The following is a 26,740-nucleotide window of genomic DNA, read 5'->3' as shown; positions in this document are numbered from 1 at the left end:
TTTTATCAAAGTAAATAAAGTATTTTTTGCAGAGATATCTTGGTTTCTTATGCAACAATTTCTCTAAGTTTTATAATCAGCATGAGTATATTAGTGTTTGAAGTATGAACAATGAGCTTTATGTTTTAGTAGAGGTGAATTTTTATTCATTTGCATGAAATTTTCTTCATACCATCCCAAAAGATTTTGATTGACAATGGGCTACTGTTACCCTAGATTTAATCACCATCTCATTTTTATATAAAGGTTCTTCGCAATAAAATATTTCTATGTTCACAGTGGTCAAATAATCCCATATTATATGTACTTGGAGGGAAGGGTATAAATAGTGGCACAAGTAGTAAAGATGATCCAGTGTCATATTTTTGCCTCATTTCCCAAGAATTCCAGTTGGCTTGGGGAAATTCAAAAGAACCCTATGGCAGGCTTAGGCTCTACTTTATACAAAATGGCATGGCCAAGATGTTGACTGCACTAGGACAGAGCCCAATGTGGGGGTTCTCTTTAGCAGTAGTGAAATAAGTAGCGAGTCCTACTTCCCTAGGAACCAAAGTTGTTTAATTTGGACCTAAAGACAGAAGAGATACTATTCCCTAAGCATGGGGCAAACTCTCACCCTTCTTGGAGCTGAATTCACTATTAAGATCTTCCTTTCCTAATTATAGTATTTAATACTTGTCACTATGCAGTCTTTTCCTTAGAAGGGGAAAAAAGGTTATATTTACTTGAAATGCTACATTATTTATATGTATGTATCTACACAATCACATGAATATTTGTAAATCACCACCTTTATTACCAATAAATTGTGTATATCAACTTTATAATTTGTCTAATAGTGATAAGGTATTTTGTTTTTGCAATTTTGGAGTTCTTTTTCTGGCATTGAACTTCCTGCTTAAAAGTTCAATTCTGAGAACTGAAATAAACTTAACATTTACTAATTTACTGATTAGCAATTACCTTTGCCAACAATGAGCATGCATTATGTGCCCACAGCTACCAGTGTGTGTTCCACAGGCCAAGTCAGGATGCATGAATAATGGATCATATTTTTCTATACAAAAAAAACACCAAAAAAACATTTATTCTCCATATGAAAAAAATGTGCTCACAAAAGTTCTATTTCAATTCTCCATCACAGCTAAAAAATGACCCTAGGTTCTCAAAGACTAAATAAATCAACAAACATTTATTTAACACCTATGTGTGTCAAGTCCTTTGCTGGTGATAGACAAAAAAGTAAAATCTCTTGCCTCAAAGAGTTTGGCTTACATTCTGAGGGGAGGTGGTGGTGACAACATGCAAATACAAAATATAAATACTATAATGCATGGCAATTTTGGGCAAGAGGTACTGACATCTGTAGGGGAAGGAGAATCAGGCAAGGCCTCATGCAGAAGGTGGTTCTTGAGTTGAGCTTTGAAAGAAAATAGGGACTCTAAGTGACATACAGTGCAAGAAGGAAAAGACTCACAGGACAAGAATGTGCATATAAGAAATGGAGAACAGCCTATACAAAGGTAAAGAGACAGAAGACTGAATATCACATGTGAGGAACAGCAAGGCCAATTTGGCCGAATTGTAGAGTGAATAAAAGCAAATAATATATACTAAGGCTAGAAAGGTAGGGTGGCTCCAGCTTGTGAAGGAATTTACATGCCAAAGTTTGCATTTCATCCTAAAGGTAATAGGAAGTCACTAGATGCAGGGGTGGCTAGGTCCTTGGGTGCTGCCTTTTGACTGAGTCCAAGTTTTGTGGAACAAATCCTTTTATTAAGGAGATTTGTTCTGTGAAGTTTGGATTCAGTCAAAAGGCTGCACTTGTGGGCCTAGAAGGTCACAAGGGACCTTGGGGTCGCAGGTTCCCCACTCATGCCTAGAGTTTAATAAAAAGGTAGTGATATGGTCACACTTGTGCTTTAGGAACATCAATTTGGCAGCTGTATGGTCAGTGAGGTGGAACAGAGAAAGACTTGAGGCAAAGAGACCAATTGGAACAGAGTGATGGCTGTTGACAGTAAAAGAGAACAGAACTGACAGATGTTGGGGAGGAAAAAATAGTACCTGGGAACTGATTATTTATGTGGCATGAAGGAGAGTGAGGAACCAGGGATGATTCCAGGGTTGTAAACCTGACTGACTGGAAGGATAGTTTACTTTTGATAGAAATAGGAATGTCTGGAAGAAGGGTAGCGGGGAAAGACAATGAGTTTTGTACAGGATGTAATGAGTTTGAGATGTCTATAGTACATCCATTCAAATGTCCAAGAAGCAGTAGTTGATACAAGAAAGGCCAGGGCTTGATAAATGCATCTGGGAGTCAATTGCACAGAGATGATTAACCCCAGGAGAGCTTATGAGAGTGTAGTAACCAAAGAGAGTATAGAAGCAGAAGATAAGAGGAAGTAGGTCAGAGCCTTAGGGTATACTCTTAGTTAGGGGACAGCATATGAATGGTAATCCATCAAAGGAATAGTCAGACAGGTAGGAAGAAAACCAAAGGAGGTCCTACCAAGTCATAAATGTCCAGGAAGAGTAGGGTGTTCATGAAAGCCACATGCAACAGAAAGTTCAAGTAGGAAGAGGATGGCCAGTGGTAACTTTTGGAAAAAATCAATCAGTCAATCAATCAATCAATGTCAGGCATGTACTACATGCAGGAAATATAGAGAAAAAGCAAAAAGTCTGCTCTCAGAAAGTTTACATTCTAACAGAGGAGAGAACATACACAAAAATTAGGACATAGAAGATACATACAGAATAGATGGCAAGTCTTGTGCAGGGTCTGGAATTCTAAGAGGCAGAGGTTAGGAGTGAGTGCATTTTAGACATGGAGAAAAGCACAGACACAGAGGGGGAAGATGAAGTATGAGGTGTGAAGAACAGGCAGGCAGTAGGCAGGTATTACTCTAGAGTGTGTGGAGGGGCAATAAGATTATCCTGCTTCTTCCAGGATTTGGAGGAGAGAGAGCTTGAGAGGAGGTAGAGTCAAGTGAAGTTTTAAAAAAAAAGTTAAAGATAAAGGAGACTCTACTTGGACATGCTTCTAGACAATAGAGAATTGGTGAGTGGAAAAGGAGTGCATCTGTTGCTGGAGCTATGAACTAGTTTAACCATTCTGGAAAGCAATTCAGAAGGATGCCCAAAAGACTATTAAATTGTGTATACTGTATGAACCAGCAATACTGTTGCTAGGGCTATAGCCTATGGAGAACAAAGAAAAAAGGTTCCATATGTACCAAAACATTTGTAGCAGGCAGTTTTGTTTTTTTTTTGTGGTGGCAAAGAACTGAAAACTGAGGGGATGCTCATCAATTGAGAAATGGCTTAAACAAGTTGTGGCACATGAATGTGATGACATAATTATTATGCTATAAGAAATGAAGATGAGGAGGGTTTCAGAAAAACCTGGAAACTAATGATAATAATGAAATCATACAAAGTGAAGTAAGAAGAGCTAGGAGAACAATCTACACAGCAACAGGAATGTTGTAAAGATAATCAGCTTTGAAAGACTTAGTACCTCTGATCAACACAATGAGCTATCACTGTTCCATAGGAGTCACGATGAAATATGCTATTCATCCTCCAGATACAGAACTGAAGGACTCAAGAGTTAATATGGAAATTCGTTTTTGTGACTATACATATTTGTAACAGGTTTTGTTTTTCTTGCCTTCTTCTCAGGTAAGGGAGAGGAAGGGGAAGGGACAGAACTTGGAACAAAACAAAAGAATACAGAAACAAAACAAAAAAATAAAACAAAATACATATACTATAATACATGGTAACTATGAGGAGGAGGCACTGATATCTGGAGGGGAAGGACAATCAGGCAGGGCCTCATGGAAAAAGTGGTGGGTGAGACGAGCTTCGAAGGAAAGTAGGGACTATAAGTGACAGATTCACAAAAACAAAAGAATAAGAACCTCTTGTGTTCAAAAATAAAAGGAAAAAGGAATACAGGCTCTGGCAGGCAGGTCCTCTGAGGCTGTTAAGAACTAGAGTATGGCCTCAGGGATACGGTATCACTAAAGATTGGTCTAGCTTAGTTCACAGTCTCATCACCAGAAAGTTGGTCATCAGCTGAGGAGCTTATTTTGACCATAGTAACTCATGGAACCTTCTAAAAAGGTTGGAGGGAATAACTCTACCAATGAAATCACATATTTTTGGAAGTAATAAAGTATGTAACTTCAAGCTGTGAAAACTGGTAAGTACTGGCTTATTAACAAGTATTAAGATATCAATTATCTTTCCAAATTATTTACAAAGCAGGACTTGAAAATATTTTTTATAAAACTGATCACATCAGTAAAGTATCCCTGAATTATCAACTAAAATTAGTACTTGGTATTTTTATAGCCAATGAAAAAACAAAATATATAAATAAAAATAATAGAAAAATTAGAAATTCATAAGTATTGTAAAATGAAAAAGATTAATAAGCAACATGGTAAAACATCAATTACTGAAATGGAATAGGATTACGGATGGCTATGAGAGAAGTGACATACCTGGATCCTGAATAATTTTATTTCTGTTTTTTGACAACACAGTTGACCGCTGAACAAATGCTGCTAGTACCATCGCCTTGTTGTTAACTTTAACCTCCTGTTCCTCTTGACACAAAATACAAGTAACAATTTGCCTCTGTTCAGTGACTTGAGTTTGTTCTGGGCCCAAGGCTACGAAGGGGGTATCTGAAATCATAGGACTAAAATAAAAAGAAAGTTGTGAATACATGGCTAATTACATTGTAATCAATGATGCTAAGATTCTGGTACAGTATATTACTCAGTAGAACTACAGTTATGTTACTTGGCATTTCAGTAACTCATTTAAGAACTTGAACCACATCCAAATACCTATTTACAAACTACTTGCTAACAAATCAAAATGTCAAAGATTTACTCAATTCAGCAAGAGGAAAACATTAAAAAACTTTTCTATCAACATGAATCAATGTGTATATAACTTCAGATTCAAAGCATGCTTAAATCTTACAGGACTGAAAAATGAATATGAAACCTGGGTCTTCATGAGAATTTTATCAACTGTTAATGACCCTAAATAATTGCTTGAATTCATTTCCCATCTACATCCTGCATATTTCTTTACTGTCCTTTAGTCCTTCTAGACTGCCATGTTCCTTCTGTAAGACTGCTTCCTGCTATCAGAAAATTAAAGGCCCATTGTTCCTTTAAACCAGTGGTTCCCAAAATTATTTGGCCTACTGCCCCCTTTAAAAAAAACCCAACTACTCAGCACCCCCCTGGAAATGTACTTTTTTAAATCCTTTAACGGTCTTTTTTTGAAATTTGCATCATTTCAAATATATGTATTAAAATGACTAATTGAATAATTTATTGTAAATTTGTGGGTTTTTTCCTCCACTGAAATTCTGATGATGCAATATTTCCTCATGTAACTACAGTATCATACTGTAAGCCAGTCATTACGTGCACATGTTCTTGCTGCATGCTGGACTTCCTGACGACGTGTGAACACTTGCCTGCCAACATCTGCTTGTTAAAACCTGTTGGTGGACTTGATTACTGATGGCTATGACTTGCGTTTTGTGTGCTTATTTGGAAAAGAGTGTAATCACTATGACTTTAATTCTGTTACATGATAGATGGGGAAAACGTACAAATAGTTTTTCAAAATTTTCTTCTCTTCTTTCCTTATTTTTATTTTCCCCCTTATTTGCACCCAAGGTTACTACTACCCCCTGGAAAATTCCAGCACCTCCCAAGGGTTGGTATCGTCCACTTTGGAAACCCATGCTTTAAAAACCCTCAAATTTTGTAAATTTCTGCTTTGGCTAAAAAAAAAAAAATGCAAAACATAATGTTTTAACTACAGGGCACCCTGAGCTATTCACCAATCTATTTCATCTATACTTTACATTATCTATAAGTCGACTTAAGAACACATCTTAAAACACTGTCACCATACTATTCCCAGGGCAAAACTTTATTAAAGTCCTACAAAGACTTTGGATAAAAATGGGAATCATTTTTTTCTGTATAAAAACTGAGGTTAGGGAGGAGAATACAATTTAAGTCTCAGGAAATTTCTTCTAAAATGCTCTTCATTTACAACAAATTCCTAGATTGGAGTATGGATAGGGTATTTCATAAAATCTGAACTAAGGATTATTAGATCAAGATGTTAAATATTTTGGAGTGAGAGCAACAGGCAGGAGGAAAGAATTTACATAAAAATCTATTTTTAAAAACTGATCAAATCTAAGCTTTTAAAATGCTCAATTAAAGTATTAAGGTGAAATATTTGAATTATCTTGGTCTATAAATGTGAGGACATAGTATAGTCAAGAGGGAGAGTCAGATATGAAGTCAAGAAGCTCTAAGTTCAGGCTTTGCCTCTGATATATATGAACTCTGTGTTGTGTGACTAGGAACAAGTGGTTCAACTCATACTATAGATGAACTGCTCATCAATCCATCTTCTAAAAAGGCTAGAAATATTTCTTTACCTGTTATCAAGAACAGTGGAGGCAGAAGCATCTAATTCTAATGTCTGCTGAAAGAGTTCTTTGTTTTCATCTATGAAGTGCCTTTGCATTTCAGACATTTGAGCCATGATCTTTTCTCTCCGAAGCCTGGCTATTTCAGCTTTTCTCTTCCTCTCAGCTTTGTCTTTATCCTTTGAGTTCTGAAATGAAATTCAAGTAGGCATTTTGGAAGCTTAACAATTAGATCTACATTCTGTACTAGCTAAATATCTTCCTTGTTTAAGCAAAGGTTAGAGAGATCTCTACCATCAAGCCTAAAATATGAGGCAGTAAAAGTCAAAGAAAGAATGAAACCAAGTACAAATCAATATTCTAAAATAAAATATGGCAATCAATTTTTCAACATTTAAAAGGGTAGTTGGTTATCAGTAATACAAGATAAGATTAGAAATTCCTTTTGTTAAGAGTTAATATGTCAATGTATTACTTATGCCTATACTATCAACAAGCACCGTACCTCTTCCATTATTGTTCCTTCTGCTTCAGCCACAGGACTGGTGGAAGAACTCTCTCTTATTTTCTTAATAGCATTAAAAGTCTATTAAAAAGAGAGAAAGGAAATAGAAATGAAATCTAAAGAGACACAAAGGATTCCTGCTGGAGATGGGACCCAAACTTATGATTTTTCATATCCAAGACCAGCATACTTTCAACATATCACATTTCTTTCCCCTAATTCTTTTGTCAAAACATTTTGTATTTGTAACCCTAGTGTTCAGCACAGTGTTTGGCAAACATTAAATGCTGAATGCTTTTTCATTCACTCATTCATTCATAAGCAGTCCATAATTCATGTTATCCATGAAAAGTGCTAACAATAATGTAGGAAATTTTACCTTCAATATCCATCTAATCATGTCTTTGTGAACTTCCAAGTAGGGGGCATTTTGTAGTGTTTCTAGCATTGCTAGTATGCTAGGAGAATTGCTGGGTGCTTCGCCAGGTTCTAAAAAAAATAAAAGGGGAAAGCTGATAAATGCTATTTATAACTACATCCTTTATGCCTGGTATTACTGATGCTTTTAATAGCGATAACAACAATATTATATGGAGCGGTGACCTCAGTGATGTAGGTACTCTCATCTTCTCCTTTCATGAAACTTTTGTGTACTGGTCTTACTGTAACTCCACCACATGAAGTCTATCCACTGTCCTAGTGTAGGCCTTCCTCCTCTTCAAGGGTACTGAAGGAGCACATGTGCTATCTTTCCTTATATGAGTAGCCTACCTCCTTTTCTGAGCATACATTTATCTGACAATATCTTTTACACAGACCCTCCTCCTGTGTCATTCTTTGTTGGTAATATTCTATCACCTGTTACATGAACAATATGTCTTTGTGGTCCTGTGTGTGACTTGAAAATTCAAGTCTTCAGGAAAGACATCCTGTGTCTCATACTGATCAAACGATCGATGGAAGAACACTACCATTTGTTAAAAAAGATGTATTCTTGTTTTCAGGGAGCAATTTGAGGTTATAAAAAGCACCGTGCATTTCCCAAATGTAATCAAATTCACTTTTTCTCTTCCTAGTCAACTTCTGGGACAAGCTCAATGTCCAACTACGCTGTTTTTCTAAAGAAAATGTACTTAGTCCTATGCACGGCACATTAAACAACAGCAAACCACAGTACAGACAATAGGCATTCTCCATCTACTTGTTTTTCCCTAGGTGAAAAATTAGGCTAAAATCTTTGGAATGACTCTGGAATTCATTCAAGAGCTCTAGTTCCAGTGTTTAATCAATCAATCAATTAATAAATATTTGAAAATTTACTAAGCATCATATACTATGGTAAAATATACTAGAGTACAAAAAAGGATCTAATATTCTAATGGAGACCATAGTCTTTCTCATTAGAAGATATGTACAGAAATAGGTACATACAGACACAGAAAGTAGATGAAAAGATGGGATACACTGAGAAGGATATCCTGCAGAAAATAGCATCTGAGCTGAATCTCAAGATAAGACAGGGATGCTAAGGGTGAAGGTGAGGAAGGAGAGCATTCCAAGCATGAGGAACAGCCAATGAAAAGGCATAAAGATGGAAGATGGAGGATGCAGTGTGAAGAATGGCCAGTACGCCAGTGTGGTTGGATCAGAAGAGGAAGAAAGATCTGAGATGAGAGCTTGTAGGAGTAGAAAGATCTGGTGAGGACTTGTAAAGGATGGAGAAGACTTAGGCATATTTGCCAGCATTAGGAAAGGAATCAATGGATAAGGAGAGACTGAAGATGAGAGAATGGGGATGACAGAAGGGGCAATCTGATGGAAGAGATAAGATCAAAGGTGCATGCCTGGCAGACAGATTAGAGTGAAGCAAAAGACAGTGGAAGATGATGTCAGAGGCATGTGAGATAAGCAGAAGGTGAGAAGAAACAGTTTGCAGCAAACTGTCCATTTTTGGGGTAAATTATGAGGCAATGTTATTACCTGAAAAGGTGGCATAAGGAGTAAGTGCTGTGGGAGGCTTGAGGAGAGAAGCTGTTTAGAAAAGTACTATGGGAAATTGAATAGAAAGTTGATTAGGGAGGAAGAGAAGGATTATTCTGCTGTAGTGAGGGACCAGGTGAAATAAGATAACAAAAATTTGTACTGGGTACAATCTTGTTTTGTGATGAATGGTGCTTTACCATAAAGCTTGAGGTCTAGAAATGCTGTTTTTCCTATGTCCCTAGCTCTTTTCCTTATTTCTCTTGATATATACTAAACCTTTTATTTTTCCAAATTAAATTTTTTTATTTTAACAACTTCTATAAAGTATGGTTTGCCAAATCAATTGGTTTTTTATATTCAATAAACAATAAGCACTATGGGATCTTCTATCTTCTGTACCTTTCAGTCCATTATGTGACTATAAGATGCGGTTTCCTATAGAACATCATTTGTGAAAACATGTCTAGTCCCTTCACATACCGTCCTTTAGGAAGTTTTTGTGAAATGTGTAGATTATTCTTATAAAGACTTTCTAGAGATAGGGAAGCAGATGTATAGATAGGTGATTACTGATGCTTTCTTATGTTTTTACCACCTCCTACCATCACCCTCCATAAAATATCACAAATGAGTTTATATTTTAAACTGGTATTACCTTTGCTGTCATTATATTGCCACTTGACAATGAGATCAAATATTTGTTGGTAAGGGATTTAGCAGGGCTTTTTGGTCCTTACAAATGGATACCATTTCACAGAAAGATTGAACATTTGCTCTCATTCAGGGCATTTATTTGACTTCCTAGATCCTCATGGTGGAGGGATTACAAGTGTTTTGTCTCCACAGGGCAGGACCAAGAGCAATAACTGAAAATTGCAAAAAGCCAATTTATTCTTTATGTGAAGAATAACTTACTGTTCTTAGCTGTCCAAAAGTGGAAGGAGCTGCCTTAAGAGGTGATGGGCTCCTTTCTTGGAGGTCTTCTAGCAGAGGATGTATCACTTTTCAGGTATCTTATACTGAGGACTCTTTTTATGTATGAGTTTGGACTAGAGTACCTTCAAACTCAAATTCTGTGTTTCTGTGAGCTGTGGTTATAAATGGGGCACTGACATCTGAAAACTATTAGGCATAAATCAATGGAAATGGGCTTGAAGATAGACCTGTGACCCCATCCTTGTAATCTGGGTTTCAATCTGATCACAAGACTGATGCTTCTCTCAAAAGTTACTTATAATCTTAAAATTAAATTTTCAAAAAATCTTTCATTTTTATATTGTCTGTACTTCCCAATCCATCTTCCACAAAAAATGGAAGAGTGATGTTTCTCAATATCCTCCACAGTTCTGACTATATATGTCTGGATTGTCCTGCTGAATTCCAGTGATATACTACAAACTTTAAGTTCAAATAAAAACTTCTGTTTTGACATTTTTAAGCCCTTCAAAATCTGTCTTCAACTGTTTTCCCGCATTATGATACATTTATTCATCCTCATGTACTCCCAAGTCAAGTCAAAATAGCTTTCTTGCTATTTCTTCCACATGATATTTCCAGGTCTTTGTACAGGCTTCTCCTTCCCTGCTTAAAATGCATGCCTTCCTCACTTCATCCCTGAAATGACCTTCTATTTATTTTCTACATATTTTGTACATACTCACATATGTGTACACATGTTGTCTCCTTCAGAGCAAGGACTATCTCATTTTTATCTTTTATCTTTAGCAACTAGCAGTGTCTGGCACATAGTAGCAACTTAAATTCTTGCTGACTGATTTTATTTTTGGCATTCCAGCTACTTTCTAACATATCCCTCACCCCCACAGTTTCTTCCCATGAAAGAAAAATAGCAAAGCAAAACTAACCCCCCAAACTCCATCCCTAATGGTATGTGTTAACATTTCATACCCCAGCTCATCACTCCTCTGTTGAGGAGGGAAGTATGTTTCATCGACTGCTCTCTGGGAACAAAATTGACATTTTCATCTTAGCTTAGTGTGCCTATCTTCCTTACCATCACTCCATGACAAGTTTAGTCCCTATGGCTTCGTTTTTAAATGACAGATTAGATTTGAAATATAAAGTGATAATTTTAAAACATATCAACTTACGTCCATGTCTTCCAGTCAATCATCACGCATTTATCATTGCCTATTATGTGCCAGGCATTATTATGCTAAGCACTACAAATACAAAGAAAGGAAAAACAAGCCAGTCCCTGCTCTTAAGGAGCTTAAAGTCTAACATTCTCCTGTATCTGTGGATGTAATGAGCAACTATTAAATAAAAGAAATATATCTAGATTTGTAATTGTACAAGGCACAATGATGCTTAGTAAGCAAATGAGTACTTAGCTTCAATTCATTTAGTGCCTCATGATCAATTACTGGAGATTCCACAGTTTATCAAAAAGAATATAGAGCCTCCCCCCTGCCTCCCTTTTTTATCCTGCCCATGTGACCCTGGGCAAGTCACAAGTCACTTCCAGGCACCAGATAAATCTAGCATAGTGGTGGTCGAAGAGAAGGTGCTAATCTGCATAGGTAAAGGAAGTTCCTCACTAGGAGGTCCCCATAGCAATGAAATCACGTGTGGTCAAAAAAAGTAAGAAATAAAATTAAGACATACTTGATATCTTCTGAGTGAAAGTAAATGTCACTACAGACTCTTCACTGACATTTTCTAAATGCTGTTTTTCCTCTTGCAGTGCCATTCCAATCAAATGTAACACCTAAAGTCAAACAGAAGTTTTAAGAAGAAAATAGCCAATAATTCAATTGTTATAAGAGAGCAAGTTGTAAGCTATAAAAAAGCTGAATTTTAAAGACATACAGACAAGGTTTCAAATGAAAATTTGAAGCAATTTTTACAATAAGGAATTCTTAAGAAAAGAAAAACTATTAATTCAACTTCATATAAGAGGAAAATACAAAGGTCAATTCTTAGCTAAATTTAAAAACATAAAACTCCTTGATGGCAGGAACTGTTTCATTTCATGGTGCCTTGCAAACAGTAGATAATAAATAAACATTTGTTTAATTGTTCAAAATCCCTTCTGAAATGACTGGCTACCAATGTTACTTCACGACAAAAGTCCAGTACCAGGCATTTGGTACACATACTACCCGGTAATAATCACTTGAGTCTAGGATCAACTGTCATCTCTAAGGCCATGCCCACAGAGCCCAGTCTGACCTTTCTACTAGGTCTAAACCAATATCAGAAAGATTATTAAAAATCTTAAGCATTTTTTAAAGATATAACTTTCTCTCTGTAATCCAGTCTAAATATTTGAAAAGGTTTAAAATTTTTCTCTTACATCTTATAAAAGAGCCATATGAAATTCTTGAGCCAGCATAGCTCTCTTAAATTCTATATACATATTCCATATTTATTTATACTTTGCCTTTCTAAGGAATCAAGATGTGATTTTTCTCCTTCTTTGCATATTTCCTTCCAAACAGGTTCTAAAAATGGTGGCTACAACCCTAAACTAAAGAAAGTTCACATTTATGTGAAGGTAGTAAAATATGTATCATGAACACATTTTTCTTCAGATATTTAACATAAGAATGGGTAGCATTTACAATTCATACTATAAAACACACTGTTCTGAGTTTTCTCTGTTTAAACACAATAGTATTAAAACTTTAAAATATTTGATTGGGAGAGGGGAATGAATGAACATGTCAAAACAAACAAAAGAAAAGAGGGTCAGTGAAATACTTTCAAACATGTACAGAAAAGAAGGTCAGACGGAAATACAGACAAGGAGGACAATTTACAGGTTGAACGTATCATATATTAAAACCTGTATGTTTTAGAAATGCATGGTTTTATGTAGAAAACCTCTTTTTCTGTTTTACTTTGCATCTGTAAATAGTGATTATTTGGTGGCTGTTAAGTTAAAAATATAAAAAAAAATTTTAAATATCTTCAAAACCTACCCGTTGCAGCATGGCCTCTGACCAAGCATATCCATTATGTTCTACGGCCCACTGCAGTATTGTCCCCATGATACACAACATAACATCTGATTGCAAAATATTAACTAGACTTGCAAACAAGGGACAGAATGGAGGCAAAGCAGGAGGTGGAAGTGCTGAAAAACAAATTTATTATTAGTTTCTTCTCCAAACTAATCTTTCTTTATACTATTTCAGAGTCTAATTAATTCTCATTTGGATAATACAGTACATTCTTAACTGGTTTTCTTGCTATCCACCTTTGCCCTGGTAGCCCAAATTAATCTTGGGAAAGTGAAGTTTTATCACCTACACATTCTCCCCAACATTTCAGATCAAAAACTTTCAAGGACTAATTATTTATAGAAAGAAGTATAAAACTTTTTGGGTCAAAATCCATACTTTGGTCCTAACCTCTTCTTTTTTAGCATCATTGCTGACCCTTCTGAAATCTATGTTCAGTAGAAAACTGGGTCACTTCTACCACTACCCAAATGCTCTCCTGTTCTTGCCTTGAAAATTCCTCTAAGAGGTAATAATGGACTCAAGATGTAGAATGAGACATAAATTTTTAGAAATGGACAATGTAAAAATTTGTTTTACTCTATTATATATATATATATTTTTTAAGGAAAGAGTTTGTTTTTCTTTTATTCCATGGAAGTGGGAAGGAAAGAAAAATGCTTTTTGGTGCAAAAAAAAAAAAAAAAAGAAACTTCCTCTTCTAGATTTATCTTCCCTTATACATCCCCCTTCAGTGTTACCTTTCCTGATTCTTCCTGGGAAGAAATATATCCTCCTTCCTGTGAATTTGTGTGGTTTAATATTATGTCATGGTATATGACTATATAGTTATTATAATCATTTATGTAAATCTTATTTCCCCTACTGGACCCTAGGCTGTGGAAGTACCAGGCCTGTGCCTGATTCACCTTCATTCTATCTCTTTTATTTCCCACAGTGAGATTGTATTTACCCTCTCAGAAATCCTACTTTTCTTTTAGGCTCAACTCAAGTGCCACTTCCTATCCTCAGACTTTCCTAATTCACTCAGTTCTTAGTCTTTCTGGTCTCATCTCCATGCATAATTTATTGAGGGCAGGGACTCTTTTTCATCCCTAGCTCATATCACAGTAATTAAAGAAAAACAGAAAATGCCTGATAAACACTTCTGAAATAGAATTAAATCTCCAACAACTTGCACACAGCACATGTCCAATAAATATTACTGAATAAAAAAGAGAAATTAAAGATGTTCCTTTTGGAAGTCCACCTACCTGTATCTTCCCTATTTTGCCTTTTTAATTTCCTTTGAGCTTCCTCAGCCTAAGAAAAATCAAAGATATTTAGATTAAAACTCAATTATAAGGGATACCTGAAAATCCTAAGCTGACAGCCAATCAATGGCACAAATTATCAATCACATAAATTATTAGCCGACAGGGTTATCATTTAACTTGAGCATGTTTATATTCTTTAAAGCTGTTTCCAACAGAAGCTGTGAGAGCGTTTAAACACATCTACTTTTAATCAACCAAAGCATCTTTACTGCAAAAAAGAAAAAAGGAGGTACAGAGAAGGTATCTAAAACAAATTTGCTTAGTTTCAAGTAAAGTGAGCAGCAAAGATGCAAATCAAAACTCTGATTATGAGATGAAAAGTTTAGCCCCACTTACTGAGAACTACTGAATTTTTATAGTTCATAACTGGAGGTAGGAAGAATTTGAATTTGTAGTCAGAGGACTCAGGCTCAGATCATAACTGTCACTCATGATCTGTGTGATCTTGGGCAAGCCATGAAATCCAATTAGGTACAAGTTTCCAAATTCATTAAGTGAGAAATTTGGATGTATGATTCACAAGGTCTCCCCTTTCTAGTTCTAGATTATATTGCTTTTTGACAAGTCCAATTAGAATGAGAAACTTTAGAAGCTTGACCAAATTTTAAACTAGAAGTTAAAAAATGAGAATTCAAAAAATTTTCATGAAAAAAAACACCAGTGTAATTGAAGTGATTCATCAATCATTCAATAAGTATTATAAACTGCTTACTTTACACCAGGCATTGTGCTAGGTGGTATGGATACAAATACAATGAAATGAAATAATTTCTATCTACAAGGGCTTACATCCTAATGGGAGAGAACAAGGACATATATATAAGTATATGTAGGAAAAAATCTAAGGAGAAAATGTACAAAAAAATATCAAGTTGTCTAGAAGGGAGGGAACTAGCAGTTAGGAGAGTTCAGAAGCTTCATGTAGTAGGTGGTTCTTGATCTGAATCATAAAACAAGATAGGGATTCTATGTGGTGGAGGAGAGGACTATATTCCAGGCAAGAGGGATGGATAATCCAACAGTACAAAGATGAGAGATGGCAGTGTCATCTGTGAGAATCAAGGGGACCAGTCGGCTGAAGAGCAGAGTATGGGAGCGGACAGTAATGCATAATAGTATTAGAGAGGATTGAGAAAGGTTGTAAAGGACTTTAAAAGTTAAAAAGAATTTATAATTGATCCTCGAAAAAATAAGAAGCCACTTGAGTTTACTGAGTAGGGGTATCACAGTCAAATCTTTACTTAAAGAAAATCATTTTGGCAGCAATGAGGAGGATGGAATGGAGTGGGCAGAGACCTGAGGCAGGGACGCCACTGCAACAATAAAGATGAGAGGTGCTGAGGGTCTGAAATAAGATGATAGTTGAGAGAATAGAGAGAGAATGGGTCAGATATAAGAGATGATATCGAAATAGAAATGGCAAGATTTAGCAAATGATTGGATAATGGAGGGAAGGAGAATGAGGAGAAAGAATAATGACCAACCTGTGAATCTTGAAAATTTTATAAGCTGATATGAAATATAACAGCTTACAATTTGATTTTTAATAGCTAACAATAGAAAGCTTCTGAGTACATGTTTTTTTTTCTAATTACCTTAGACTGCTCTGCCCTTGAGAAGTGGTAGAAATATAGATTGAAATTTTTAGTGCATTCTGGCTTTAGTTCATAAAGCCCTCGTCCTGTTAATCCAGGTTTCCTATAAATAAAAATGATAATATCAATTGTTACAGCTAAATTTTTGAAATTACATTCATCCTTGTTCATTCATTTAAAGCCCCTGATTTTGGATCAAGAATCTAGAAGGAGCTAAATCTAATTTCTAACTTTTACAGTTTTTCCAGGATTTTTTATCGAATAGGAAATCTTTTCTATACATAACATGTATCATATTTATCAAACACTGAGTTAATTTTTTTAATTGCTTCTGGCTCTTATCTGGTCTTTCTACTGATTCAATCTTTCACCCCTACTAAGTAGTTTTGATGATTATTGCTTTATAATACAGTTGGAGGTCTAATAATACAATTCTCCTTTAATTTCTATCTTTCCTCTCATTATTTCCACTGAGGTAATAGACTTTATTCTTCCAAATGAATTTTGCATCTTTTATCTAGTTCTATTAAGTATCCTCTCAATAATCTGAAGAGTGTAGTACCAAATCTGTACATGAATTTACATAGTATCATCATTTTTATTTTACTGGCCTGACCTAACCAAGTCTACTGAAATGCTATTCAAGTTTTCCTTTCAATAGAATGTTTTGTATTTGTATTTATTTATGACTTGTGGGACTTGGTGTCTGTAGGACTCCTAGATATTTTATATATTTTGTGGTTAATTTTGAAAAGAATTTTTCCAATTTTTTTTCTTCCTGGTTTTTGTTAGGGTTGGATCACGCTAGTGATTTTGTATCTGCTATTTTGCCAATAATGCTTTTGATTAGTTTCTACACTGATTCGAAGGTTTTCTGAATACATCATTATGTTCTCTGAAAAACAGAATAGTTCTGTCTCCATTTTTGCCCACGTGCATGCCTTTAATTTTGTTCTTGCCTTCTTGTTATAGAGCTATTACCTAGAAGTATATTTATAGAAGTATCAGAGTACACTGGAAGGAGAGAGGTCAGACTGAACCTGGGAGATGTAAATTCAAATTCTTTCTCTGCCAATTATACCCCCTATATGACCTAGAACAAGTTATTTCACTGTGCTGGGCCTTTGTTCTTCATTCTTTAAATAAGAAGATCAGACTTGATGATTTCTAAGGTCCCTTCTAGCTCCAGATCTATGACTATGTGTAATAACAGCATGGAAAGGGGACAGTCATACTTTTACCTAATATATACTGGGAGTCTTTCTAATGTTTTACATCACAAACGATGCTCTTGCTTCCAAGTATATCTATTCTGTATCACACTAAAAAGGGTCCCTCAATGACTCTGTTTTAAAAGGATTTTGATATGTGAGTTAACTTATTTTGTAAAAGGCATTTTCCTGCATTCATGGAAAGCATCACGTGTTTTGTTGTTTATATAATTAATTATGCTTCTTAAAATTTTTAAATTTTTTTTGTTAAAATAGAAAGTTAAATTTTAGTGAGAGAAATCTCCAGAAATCGCTGTGATATAGAAACAAAAGGCACTGAGAATTTTTACAGAGACACTAACGCCGTCATACTTCCCGGTGCTGACTCTTTTTTAATGAAAATGTAGTGTTCCCTCGTTTCACTATCTGGCTTCAGAATGCACAAGAAAAATGTTTATGGTGATAAATTGAGAAGGAAAGTTATTAACGCACAAGGTATGTTAATATTTTTCAGTACGAATAGAATTATATTTACTATAGCTTTGAAAACAAATTTCCGACTTCCTATGTAAAAGAGAGTTTTTTCCTTCTACTTCATGCAGATCAGCGGTCGTTTTAAACATTTACGGTGACACATTTTGGAGGGCAGATGCTAACTTTTCTAAACCTCAAAAATCGAAAGTCATTAAAAACTGCTGAGGGCAGTTCACACAGTCTAGCCAGAAAAGTTAAATGCCAAAGAGAACAAAGAAAGATAATTCAAGAAGTACAAAACACTCATTTGAAACAGCTGCTCAAGTTAACCACAATTTTTTTTGAAGGTAATCAATATATGTCACTCGTGGGTAATTCAGTGAGCTTCAATGGTGGCAGCCATATTGATTTAAATGAGATTATCTGTGTTTCCTGTAGCCCCAAATTATTATGGGAAGCAGGCTTAATTTAATTTTTAAAGGCATGTAATAGAATTTTGGGTCAATCAAGAAGACACCATCCAAAAATATGGCCCTGTGAAATTAAACTTCACACTTCATTGCTTACTATTAGAGAAATCAGCCATCTTCAGAAAATGGAATTTTAGAATATAATATTACTATAGAAAGTAAACTCACTTGAAACAGGCAACTGCTTCAATTACACTCTCCATTCCCGTCTCCTTGTTCTCCTGAATGGCATAACAGGTAAAGAAGCGTTTCATATCACTAGTTAATAGTACCAGAGGCTTCACACACAATGTACGTACTTGTAGAAGATCTTCTTGTGTGCTGACATTCACAAAACTTAATATAACTTCAAAGAACAGCATCAAATGCCACTACCATATGGAATCAAGGCTTGGAAGGAGTTAAATGAAAAGGCTAAGCCCATACTAATAATAATTACTGACACTGAGTATCTCACATTAAGGTTTGCAAGCATTTTTTTCACACACACCCTTACATGTATCACCTCAAATTAACCACAACTTGAAAATGAATTTTGTAAAAATATATTTTTTGGAGTAATTTATCACTTTCTATCTAAATTATCTTTCATAAAACCAATGGTCATATACAGGGCATCTTTTGGTTTTTAAATATTCCTTACTCAAAGTGTTAAGGAAATTTAAAATTCATCCTCCTCAATAAAATCCTATTCCAGTGCCTCACTGGAGGTGACAGCTTCTATCAAGCTGAAACAGTTTTTGATCATGGGACAAATGATGCTTTTTGTCTAAGGATCAGACTAGTTAATACTGAAGAGGCTCATCAACTTAAACCTATGATAATTAATTTTTCATCAATCACAATTCTGGAAAACCATCCACTGAGTGAACAGAAGGGTTGTAATCTGCATCTGTGGGAGGAAAATCTTCCCCCATCCCACTGAAAGTATACTTACTACTTTCATAAGTTCCTACTTATTATAGGAGAGGGGGTATGCAGAAACTTTTTATTGCATTGTAAAAGTTTTTACTATACAATAAATATAAAAAGCATAAATCTTTAAGGAGTTTCTATTTGCTCACTGTGGCAAGTTCAGTAATATATTTTATTTTTAGTTTGGAAAACCTTGAAGAAAAAAATAGGAAACTGATACTGATAAAGTTCTATATTGTTGCATGTATTATGAATTTTTAGCTACTTACATCTTCTGGTAAAGCCTTTACCAATTCACTATGTGCCATAGGTCTAATGCTCAGCTGATGGATAATCTCACGTTTAATTTCATCTGTAGCATTTACATGTCCAACTCCGGGACTAAATCTTTCTCCTGTTAAATTGGAAAAAAGTATATAATCACATACATTTAATATAGCTACAATGCTTGTAACTCAGGCAATTTTTTTTTATATTTTTCTATTTGTATCCCTGTTTGTCTGCCTTTGCACTGGGAAAGTGAATGGTTTGGCAACTGTCACCAAAGCCAATGGGTGTTTAAAGAGTTTGTGAGTCCACAAACTCACAAACAGGCAGGAAAGAAACATGGACTTGGAAAATAGGTGGAAAGCATCTCACATTTAGCCAATAACTTCAACCATACTGAATCATAATCATGTCAGGTAACTGTAGACTGTTCTCTTGGCTGGATTGGGGGGTGGGAGTAGAATGGAATAAAAAAGTATAGGTAATGGGGCAGATCGTAGCAATTAAGGTGCCTCTTCTCATTTCACCTGCTACTTGGTAAGCAGGGGAAAAGTCCATCTATGTTGTGGTAAAACAAAAGAAAACAACAAAACCTTTGTTTTTCACTACATTTTTCTCTTTTTCACTCCCCCTTGCAGTAACAACAATTCTTTTTTCTGTGTGCAGAGGATGAGGAGAAAGACAAGAGGCAAGAGAAAGCAGAGTAAAAAAGGAAGGACAGAAAATATTTCTAACTATAGTTCACTAATTAAAATTATTATCCTTAACACTGCCAAGTAAATTTTTTTTTGCTTCCCAAAGAGATGGAGAGAAACCATTTGGATCACTTCCCAGGAATCTCAGAAAGAACAATAGTGCACTAGTCTTCTGAATGTTCTCTTTTCTAGTGCGCTACCATTTCTTCCTTTGATAAACTTCTCAAACTTAGAACCCTTTAGGTTTTGGTACTCTAAGGACCCATCCTTCACAAATCCTCCATCATACCTAACTGAAGGAGAGAAGTGTACTATCTTTTCCTAGAAAATGAATTTCAGTAATACACCAGGTGTTATTAGAATTTCTGAGCTATGTGCAACTGTAATACCCACCCAAATTTATATCTGTGATAGATTCAAAAACTTACCAACGAGCATTATAATGAGGTACAACATTTCTTCTATTAGAGTATTATTTTGCTGAACGACATCCTATTATAAATAAGGGATGGAGAGAAAAGGGCAAAAGTTTGAAAAAGCACACTTTATGGTTTATTGACAAAAGGAAAATGATGCATTTAGGCTTTCAAATAGTAAGTTATTAATATTTCAAATATTAAGTTGCATACTGATCAATTATATATATTGCATATGTTAACATGTGTGTAGATATATTATATATAGTTAAAAATTTTTTTATATGAGTGTGTGTTCCTCAATAAGTGAATCCAACATCTCATACTATTTGTAAATTAAACAACTTCTGATTTTACTTGCCATTGACCATTCTGCATGAGTCACACAAATCCCACATAAACCTCCTTTCATACTTTGGTAGTTATTTTAGAAATGTGAATGGAGAGTAACGAGGGGTAGTTAAATAAAAAAATATAACTAGGATCCCTCGACCTCATATTACTGTGTATGTGTGTGTTCGTCCTTTGTTGCCAAAGACGACCATGCCACCAGAGAAATAATGACATGAATTGCACTTGACTTTGTTTTGAGTGAGGGAGGGCTGTGCAGGTCACCAGCCTCACTTCTCCTCCAGAGCCATCTGAATCCAGTGACCAGATATTCATGAGGATGACTGGAGATGACCCAGGATGAGGTGACTTGCCCAAGGTCACACAGCTAGTGAGTGTCAAGTGTCTGAGGTGAGATTTGAACTCAGGTCCTCCTGACTCCTGCACTGGTGCTGTATCCACTGCACTGCCTAGCTGCCCTATATTACTGTGTAAGCATTAGAGGAATGGCGCCTGTTTTATTTCACTATGCTTAATAAACATTGTCTTCTACTACACAGAACCTGAAAGTCATGAAGAATGTCAAAGGCCATTTAGTCCAACTCATTCCTGACTAAGAATATTTGCTTTTTTATAACATACAGGAAAAGCAATATATATATATGTATATATATAATATACATATATATAGTGTGTGTGTGAAAACTTCTATTAATAAAGAACCCACTATATTAAGAAGCAATCCAGTTCACTACAGGATATCTCTAATTGTAGGGAATTTTTTCCCTTGTATCAGGCTACCCACTGCTCTTGGTTCTATCCTATGGAACTAGGAAGAATAAGTCTAATTTCTCTGACAGCCTTTCAAATACTTAAAAATAGCTAATCACGTCCTCCTCCAAGTCTTTTTTTCTTTAGGTTTAATATCCTGAGTTCTTTCAAACAATCCTCATAAGGTACAATGTTTCAAGATCTGCCCTAGGGCAGAATATGCTGCCCTAATCTAGATACTTTCCGATTTATCCATGTTCACCTCTATATGCAGTGCTCCGAACTGAACTTAATACTCTACATACTATCTAAAGGCAAAGTACATAGGGACTACCATTCCCCTAGTTCCAGACATTAGGCCCTTCTTAACACAACTGACATCATGTTAGCTTTTTTTGGTTGTCACATTGTACTATTTCATGTTAAGATTACAATTCCAGGATGTTTGTTTTTTTACATTCTTTTTTTTTTTGAGTTCCAAATTCTCTCCTTCTCTCTTGCCCTTCCTACACTCACTGAGAAGGTAAGTAATATGATATCCATTATTTATGTGAATCATGCAAAATATATTTCCATATTAGCCATGTTGTCCCCTCCTCCCAAAAAGGGCAAGAAAACAAAGTAAAAATTAATATACTTCAATTTGTACTCGGAGTTCATCAGTTCTCTCTCTGGAGGCAGAGAGCAGCATTTTTCATCATGAGTCCCTTTGGAACTATTATCGATCACTGTATTGATCAGATTACCTAAGTCTTTCACAGTTGGTCACTATTAAAATACGATGTTCTCTTGTTTCTGCTCACTTTCACTCTGCATCAGTTTGTATAAGTCTTCCCAGATTTTTCTGAACCCATCCCCTTTATTATTTCTTATAGCACAACAGTATTTCATCACAATCATACACCACAACTTGTTCAGCCATTCCCTAAACTACAAAAAGAATTGCTATAAGTATTTTTTATAGATAAATCCTTTTTTTTCCCTTTGGATCTCTTTAGGTACATACCTAGTGATGGTATTTTTGGGTCAAAGGGTCTGTTCAGTTTTATAGCCCTTTGGGCATAGTTGCAAATTGTTTTCTAGAATGGTTAGATCAGTTCACAACTCTACCAACAATGAGTTAGTGTACCCCACCTATTTTTCTATGTCTTCTCCAGCATTTGTCATTTTCTTTTTCTGTCATATTAGCCAATTTGATAGATGTGAGGTAGTACCTCAGAGTTGTTTTAATTTGCATTTTTCTAATTATTCACGATTTTGAGCATTTTTTTCATATACTGTTGATGGCTATGATTTCTTCTGTGAAAACTGCCTTTTCATATCCTTTGAATATCAATTGGGGAATGGTTCTCATTTTTATAAATTTGGCTTCTCTACATATTTGAGAAATGAAGCCTTTATCAGAGAAACTTGCTGTAAAGGTTCCCCTCCCTGCCAAGTTTCTGGCTATCCTCCTAATTTTGGCTGTATTGGCTTTATTTGAGTGAAAACTTTTTAATCTCATATGATCAAAATTATCCATTTTACTGTCCATGATCTTCTCTAACTTTTGTTTGGTTATAAATGCTCCACTTATCCATACATCTAACAGTTAATTTTTCTATGCTTTCTTAATTTGCTTTTCATTTTACTCTTTATATCTAAATCATGTATCCATTTTGACTTTACCTTGGTCCTCTAAAGTCTGTTTTGCTTCTGACCACTGCCTGCATTAATCTGCCCTGACTCTAATCACTCTACTCCTTTCTCTTAGCCTCTTTTCCTTTCACTTCCCTGTTGGGCAAGACAGATTTATACTCCAACTGAGTGAAACCAATTCAGATGAGAGGGAAGTTTGAACATTACCTCCCCCCATTTTCCCCTCCACTGCAAAAACTCTTCCTTTTCTTTTATGTGAGAGAATTTTCCTAATTCTTCCTTTCATTTCCCTCTTTTCCCACTGTATCCCTCTTTGATGATCCTTACTTTGAGTTCATCCCAACATAATCAATTCACACTAGTACCCTCCGTCTATGCAAACTCCTTCTAACTGCCCTACTAATGATAAAATTCTTAGGAGTTATATATGTCATCTTCCCACATAGGAACGTAAATAGTTTAACCTTATTATGCCCCCTACAATTTCTCTTTCATGTTTATATTTTTATGATTTTGTTGAGTCTTGTGTTTGAATGTCAGATTTTCTATTCAGCTCTGGTGTTTTCATCAGGAATGCTTGAAAGTCCTCTATTTTACTAAACATGTATTTTTCCCCTGAAGGATTATACTCAAGTTTTTCTGGTAGGTTACTCTTGGTTTTAATCTTAACTCCTTTGTTTCCTGGAATATCATATTCCAAGCCCTCTGATCCTTTATTAAGGTAGTTACCAGGATCTTGTGGGATCCTGACTGTCACTCCATGGTATTTGGGTAGCTTCTTTCTGGCTGCCTGCAGTATTTTCTCCTTGACCTAGGAGCTCTGGAATTTGGCTATAATATTCCTGGAAGTTTTCATTTTGGGATCTCTTTCAGGAGCTGATTGATGGATTGTTTCAATTTCTATTTTGCCATACAGTTCTAAGGTACAGGGGCAGTTTTCCTTAACAATTTCTGAAACACGTCTTGGCTCTATTTTTAAATCATGGCTTTGCTGTCAGGTAGTCCAATAATTCTTAAATTATCCCTCCTAAATCTATTTCCTGAATTTCCTAAATCTCTCAGTTGTTTTCCTGATGAAATATTTCACACTTCCTTTTTTTTTATTCTTTTGATTGTTTTATTGTTTCTTGATGTCTCATGGAATCATTAGCATACACTTGCCCAATTCTAATTTTTAAGAAATTATTTTCTTCAATCAGGCTTTGTATCTCTTTTACCATTGGTCAATTCTGTTTTTTAAGATGATGTTTCCCTTCACTAATTTTTTTTTGTATCTCTCTTTTACCAAGCTATTAATTCTTTTTATAATTTTCTTGCATTGCTACCATTTTTCCTCCAATTTTTCCTCTACCACTCTTATTGGATTTTTAAAATCAATTCTTTCTTCCCTTTTTAAAAAATATCTCTTTCTTTACACCTATCAGATTGGCTAACATGACAAAACAGGAAAATGATAAATATTGGAGAAGATGTGGGAAAACTGGAACACTAATGCAATGTTGGTGGACTTGTGAATCTATCCAACCATTCTGGAGAGCAATTTGGAACTATGTCCAAAGGGCTATAAAACTGCACATACTCTTTGACCTAGCAATACCACTTCTAGGTCTATATCCCAAAGTGATCATAAAAATGGGAAAAGAACCCACATGCACAAAAATATTTATAGCAGTTCAGTGGCAAAGAATTGGAAATTGAGGAGATGTCCATCAATTGAGGAATAGCTGAACAAGTTATGGTATATGAATATAATGAAATACTATTGTGTTTTAAGAAATGATAAGCAAGTAGACTTCAGAAAAACCTGGAAAGACTTATATGAACTGATCCTAAGTGAAATGAACAGAACCAGGAGGACACTGTACACAGTAACAACACACTGTTCGATGACTGACTTTGATAGACTTAGCTCTTCTCAGCAATGCAAGGATCTAAGACTTCAAAAGACTTATGATAGAAAACACTATCCACACCCAGAATCTGAATGCAGATGGAAGCATGCTATTTGTTCTCCTTTTCTTTTGTTGTTTTGTTTTCTCTCTTCTTTCTCATGGTTTCTTTCCATTAGTTCTACCTTCTTTACATCATGACTAATGTGAAAATGCATAATATGAATGTATAAGTAGAACCTGTACTAGACTGCATGCTTTCTTGGGAAGGGAGAAGGAGAGGGAGGGGGAGAAAATTTGAAAGTCAAAATTTTATGGAATTGAATGCTGCAAACTTAAAATAAAATAAATATATCTGTTTTTCTAGCTTTTCCCATGAATTCCTGTTGGGCTTATGTCCAATCTACATTTGAGTTTGAGGCTTTACTCATTGGTGGTTTTGCATTGTTGTCTTCTTCTGAGTTTGTGTCTTAAGCTTCCCTGTCACCATAGTAGCTTTTTATGGTTGGGTTCTTTTTTTGTTGTTTGCTCATTTTTCTAGTGTTTTTTTTTTTTAATTTGAACTTTATGTTAGAGTTGGGCTCTGCTCACCTGGAGTGGGGGATGGGAACTGTCACTGTCTCAAGTTTCAGACTTTTTCACCCTACTATATTCACAGCTACTTCTGGGGAAGGATGTAAGTTCTCAGAGCTTCCAAAGTGGAATGATTGCAATAAAGGTGACATCACTGCTCTCCTGGTCTGTACTCTGGTCCTTACCCAGATAGGGGCGTTGTTCCCTTGAAGCCAGAAGTGCTAGCTCTCTTATCTCTGCTCTGGAATTGAGACCTATAAGTAAGGGCCCTGCTCTCTCTCTCCACCCTGGAAATACAATCACAGATCCCTTTAAACCACAAGTGCTCTTCTTTGCCCTAAACCTGAGATCCAGAACTGGATAGCGGGCAATGGAGTTGCTAAACAGTGCCCAGTCCTTATGCCCAGGAGTCACTAGTAATCTTTTGATGAGTAGTTGTTTAATTTTTTTACTGTCTCTGGGTGATGAAAGCTTCTGAAACTGTTGCTGCTGCTGTCACTGCCAATTAAGAAGGTCCACAGCTAGTGTTGCTGCCATGCTGTGCTACCAGTTGTAATGTGCTACCAGATGTAACAGACATTTCCTTCTGATCATTTAAGCTGTCTCTGGCTGGAAAGAAGTCTCACTCTGACCTTTTGTTGTTTATGCTTCTCCAGAATTCAATTTGATGTATTATTTTAAACTTGTTTTGAGAGGAATGTTAGAAGAGTTCAAACAGAATGCTCCCTCTATTTTGCCATCTTAGCTTTGTCTCTAATCCCAGGTCTTTTTCAGACAAATTGCTGGCTAGCCCTGCCACCCAGTCTGATTTGTAGAATTAGTTTTCTGAAAACAAATGTGAAACTTTATATCTAATCTTTAAATTTCATCTGATTCAATTCAGTCCAAAGGCATAGTTTTTTTTAAGATCCGATTTCTGTCACTCAACTTATTAACTTTGGGTTATCTGTAAATTTGAGAAGTATACTGTTAATAACAGCATGGCACAGTGGAAAGAATGCTGTTATCAGGAAGGCTGGGGTTCAAATTCTGCTTCTCTCAATATAGCTAATACTAACTAGATATATGTGACCAGTTTCTTCATTTGTCAAATGGGACTAATAATGTTGAAGGAGGTTCATTAAGATCATTAAGAGCCTCAAATGAGATAATATATGTAAGGTGTTGTGCAAACCTTCTAGCACTATTGAAGCATCAGTTCGGGATT

General features: G+C 35.5%; 1 protein-coding gene across 6 annotated transcripts in view; it reads right to left on the bottom strand.

The window, feature by feature from the left end:
* UBR2 (ubiquitin protein ligase E3 component n-recognin 2) overlaps nucleotides 1-26,740 on the bottom strand; it is a 143,436-nt gene that overhangs the window by 24,880 nt on the left and 91,816 nt on the right. For 4 of the 6 annotated variants that reach the window (XM_072642174.1, XM_072642175.1, XM_072642173.1 and 1 more), the window contains exons 20-31: nucleotides 20,345-20,408; nucleotides 19,224-19,348; nucleotides 18,208-18,260; nucleotides 15,885-15,987; nucleotides 14,227-14,275; nucleotides 12,932-13,086; nucleotides 11,613-11,715; nucleotides 7,381-7,490; nucleotides 7,002-7,082; nucleotides 6,506-6,684; nucleotides 4,521-4,720; nucleotides 964-1,057 (exon numbers count right to left, since the gene is read on the bottom strand). In XM_072642174.1, coding sequence (XP_072498275.1) covers nucleotides 964-1,057; nucleotides 4,521-4,720; nucleotides 6,506-6,684; nucleotides 7,002-7,082; nucleotides 7,381-7,490; nucleotides 11,613-11,715; nucleotides 12,932-13,086; nucleotides 14,227-14,275; nucleotides 15,885-15,987; nucleotides 18,208-18,260; nucleotides 19,224-19,348; nucleotides 20,345-20,408 — 1,316 coding nt within the window. Of the gene's footprint in view, nucleotides 1-963; nucleotides 1,058-4,520; nucleotides 4,721-6,505; nucleotides 6,685-7,001; nucleotides 7,083-7,380; nucleotides 7,491-11,612; nucleotides 11,716-12,931; nucleotides 13,087-14,226; nucleotides 14,276-15,884; nucleotides 15,988-18,207; nucleotides 18,261-19,223; nucleotides 19,349-20,344; nucleotides 20,409-26,740 lie in introns of those variants that run through there. The other 2 variants (XR_011974264.1, XR_011974263.1) reach the window with 2 other exon arrangements.

Source organism: Notamacropus eugenii, chromosome 2 (genome assembly GCF_028372415.1).
Source record: "Notamacropus eugenii isolate mMacEug1 chromosome 2, mMacEug1.pri_v2, whole genome shotgun sequence".
Taxonomy (NCBI): Eukaryota; Metazoa; Chordata; class Mammalia; order Diprotodontia; family Macropodidae; genus Notamacropus; species Notamacropus eugenii.
Note: the sequence above shows the minus strand (reverse complement) of the source record. Positions and strands in the feature narration are given on the sequence as shown.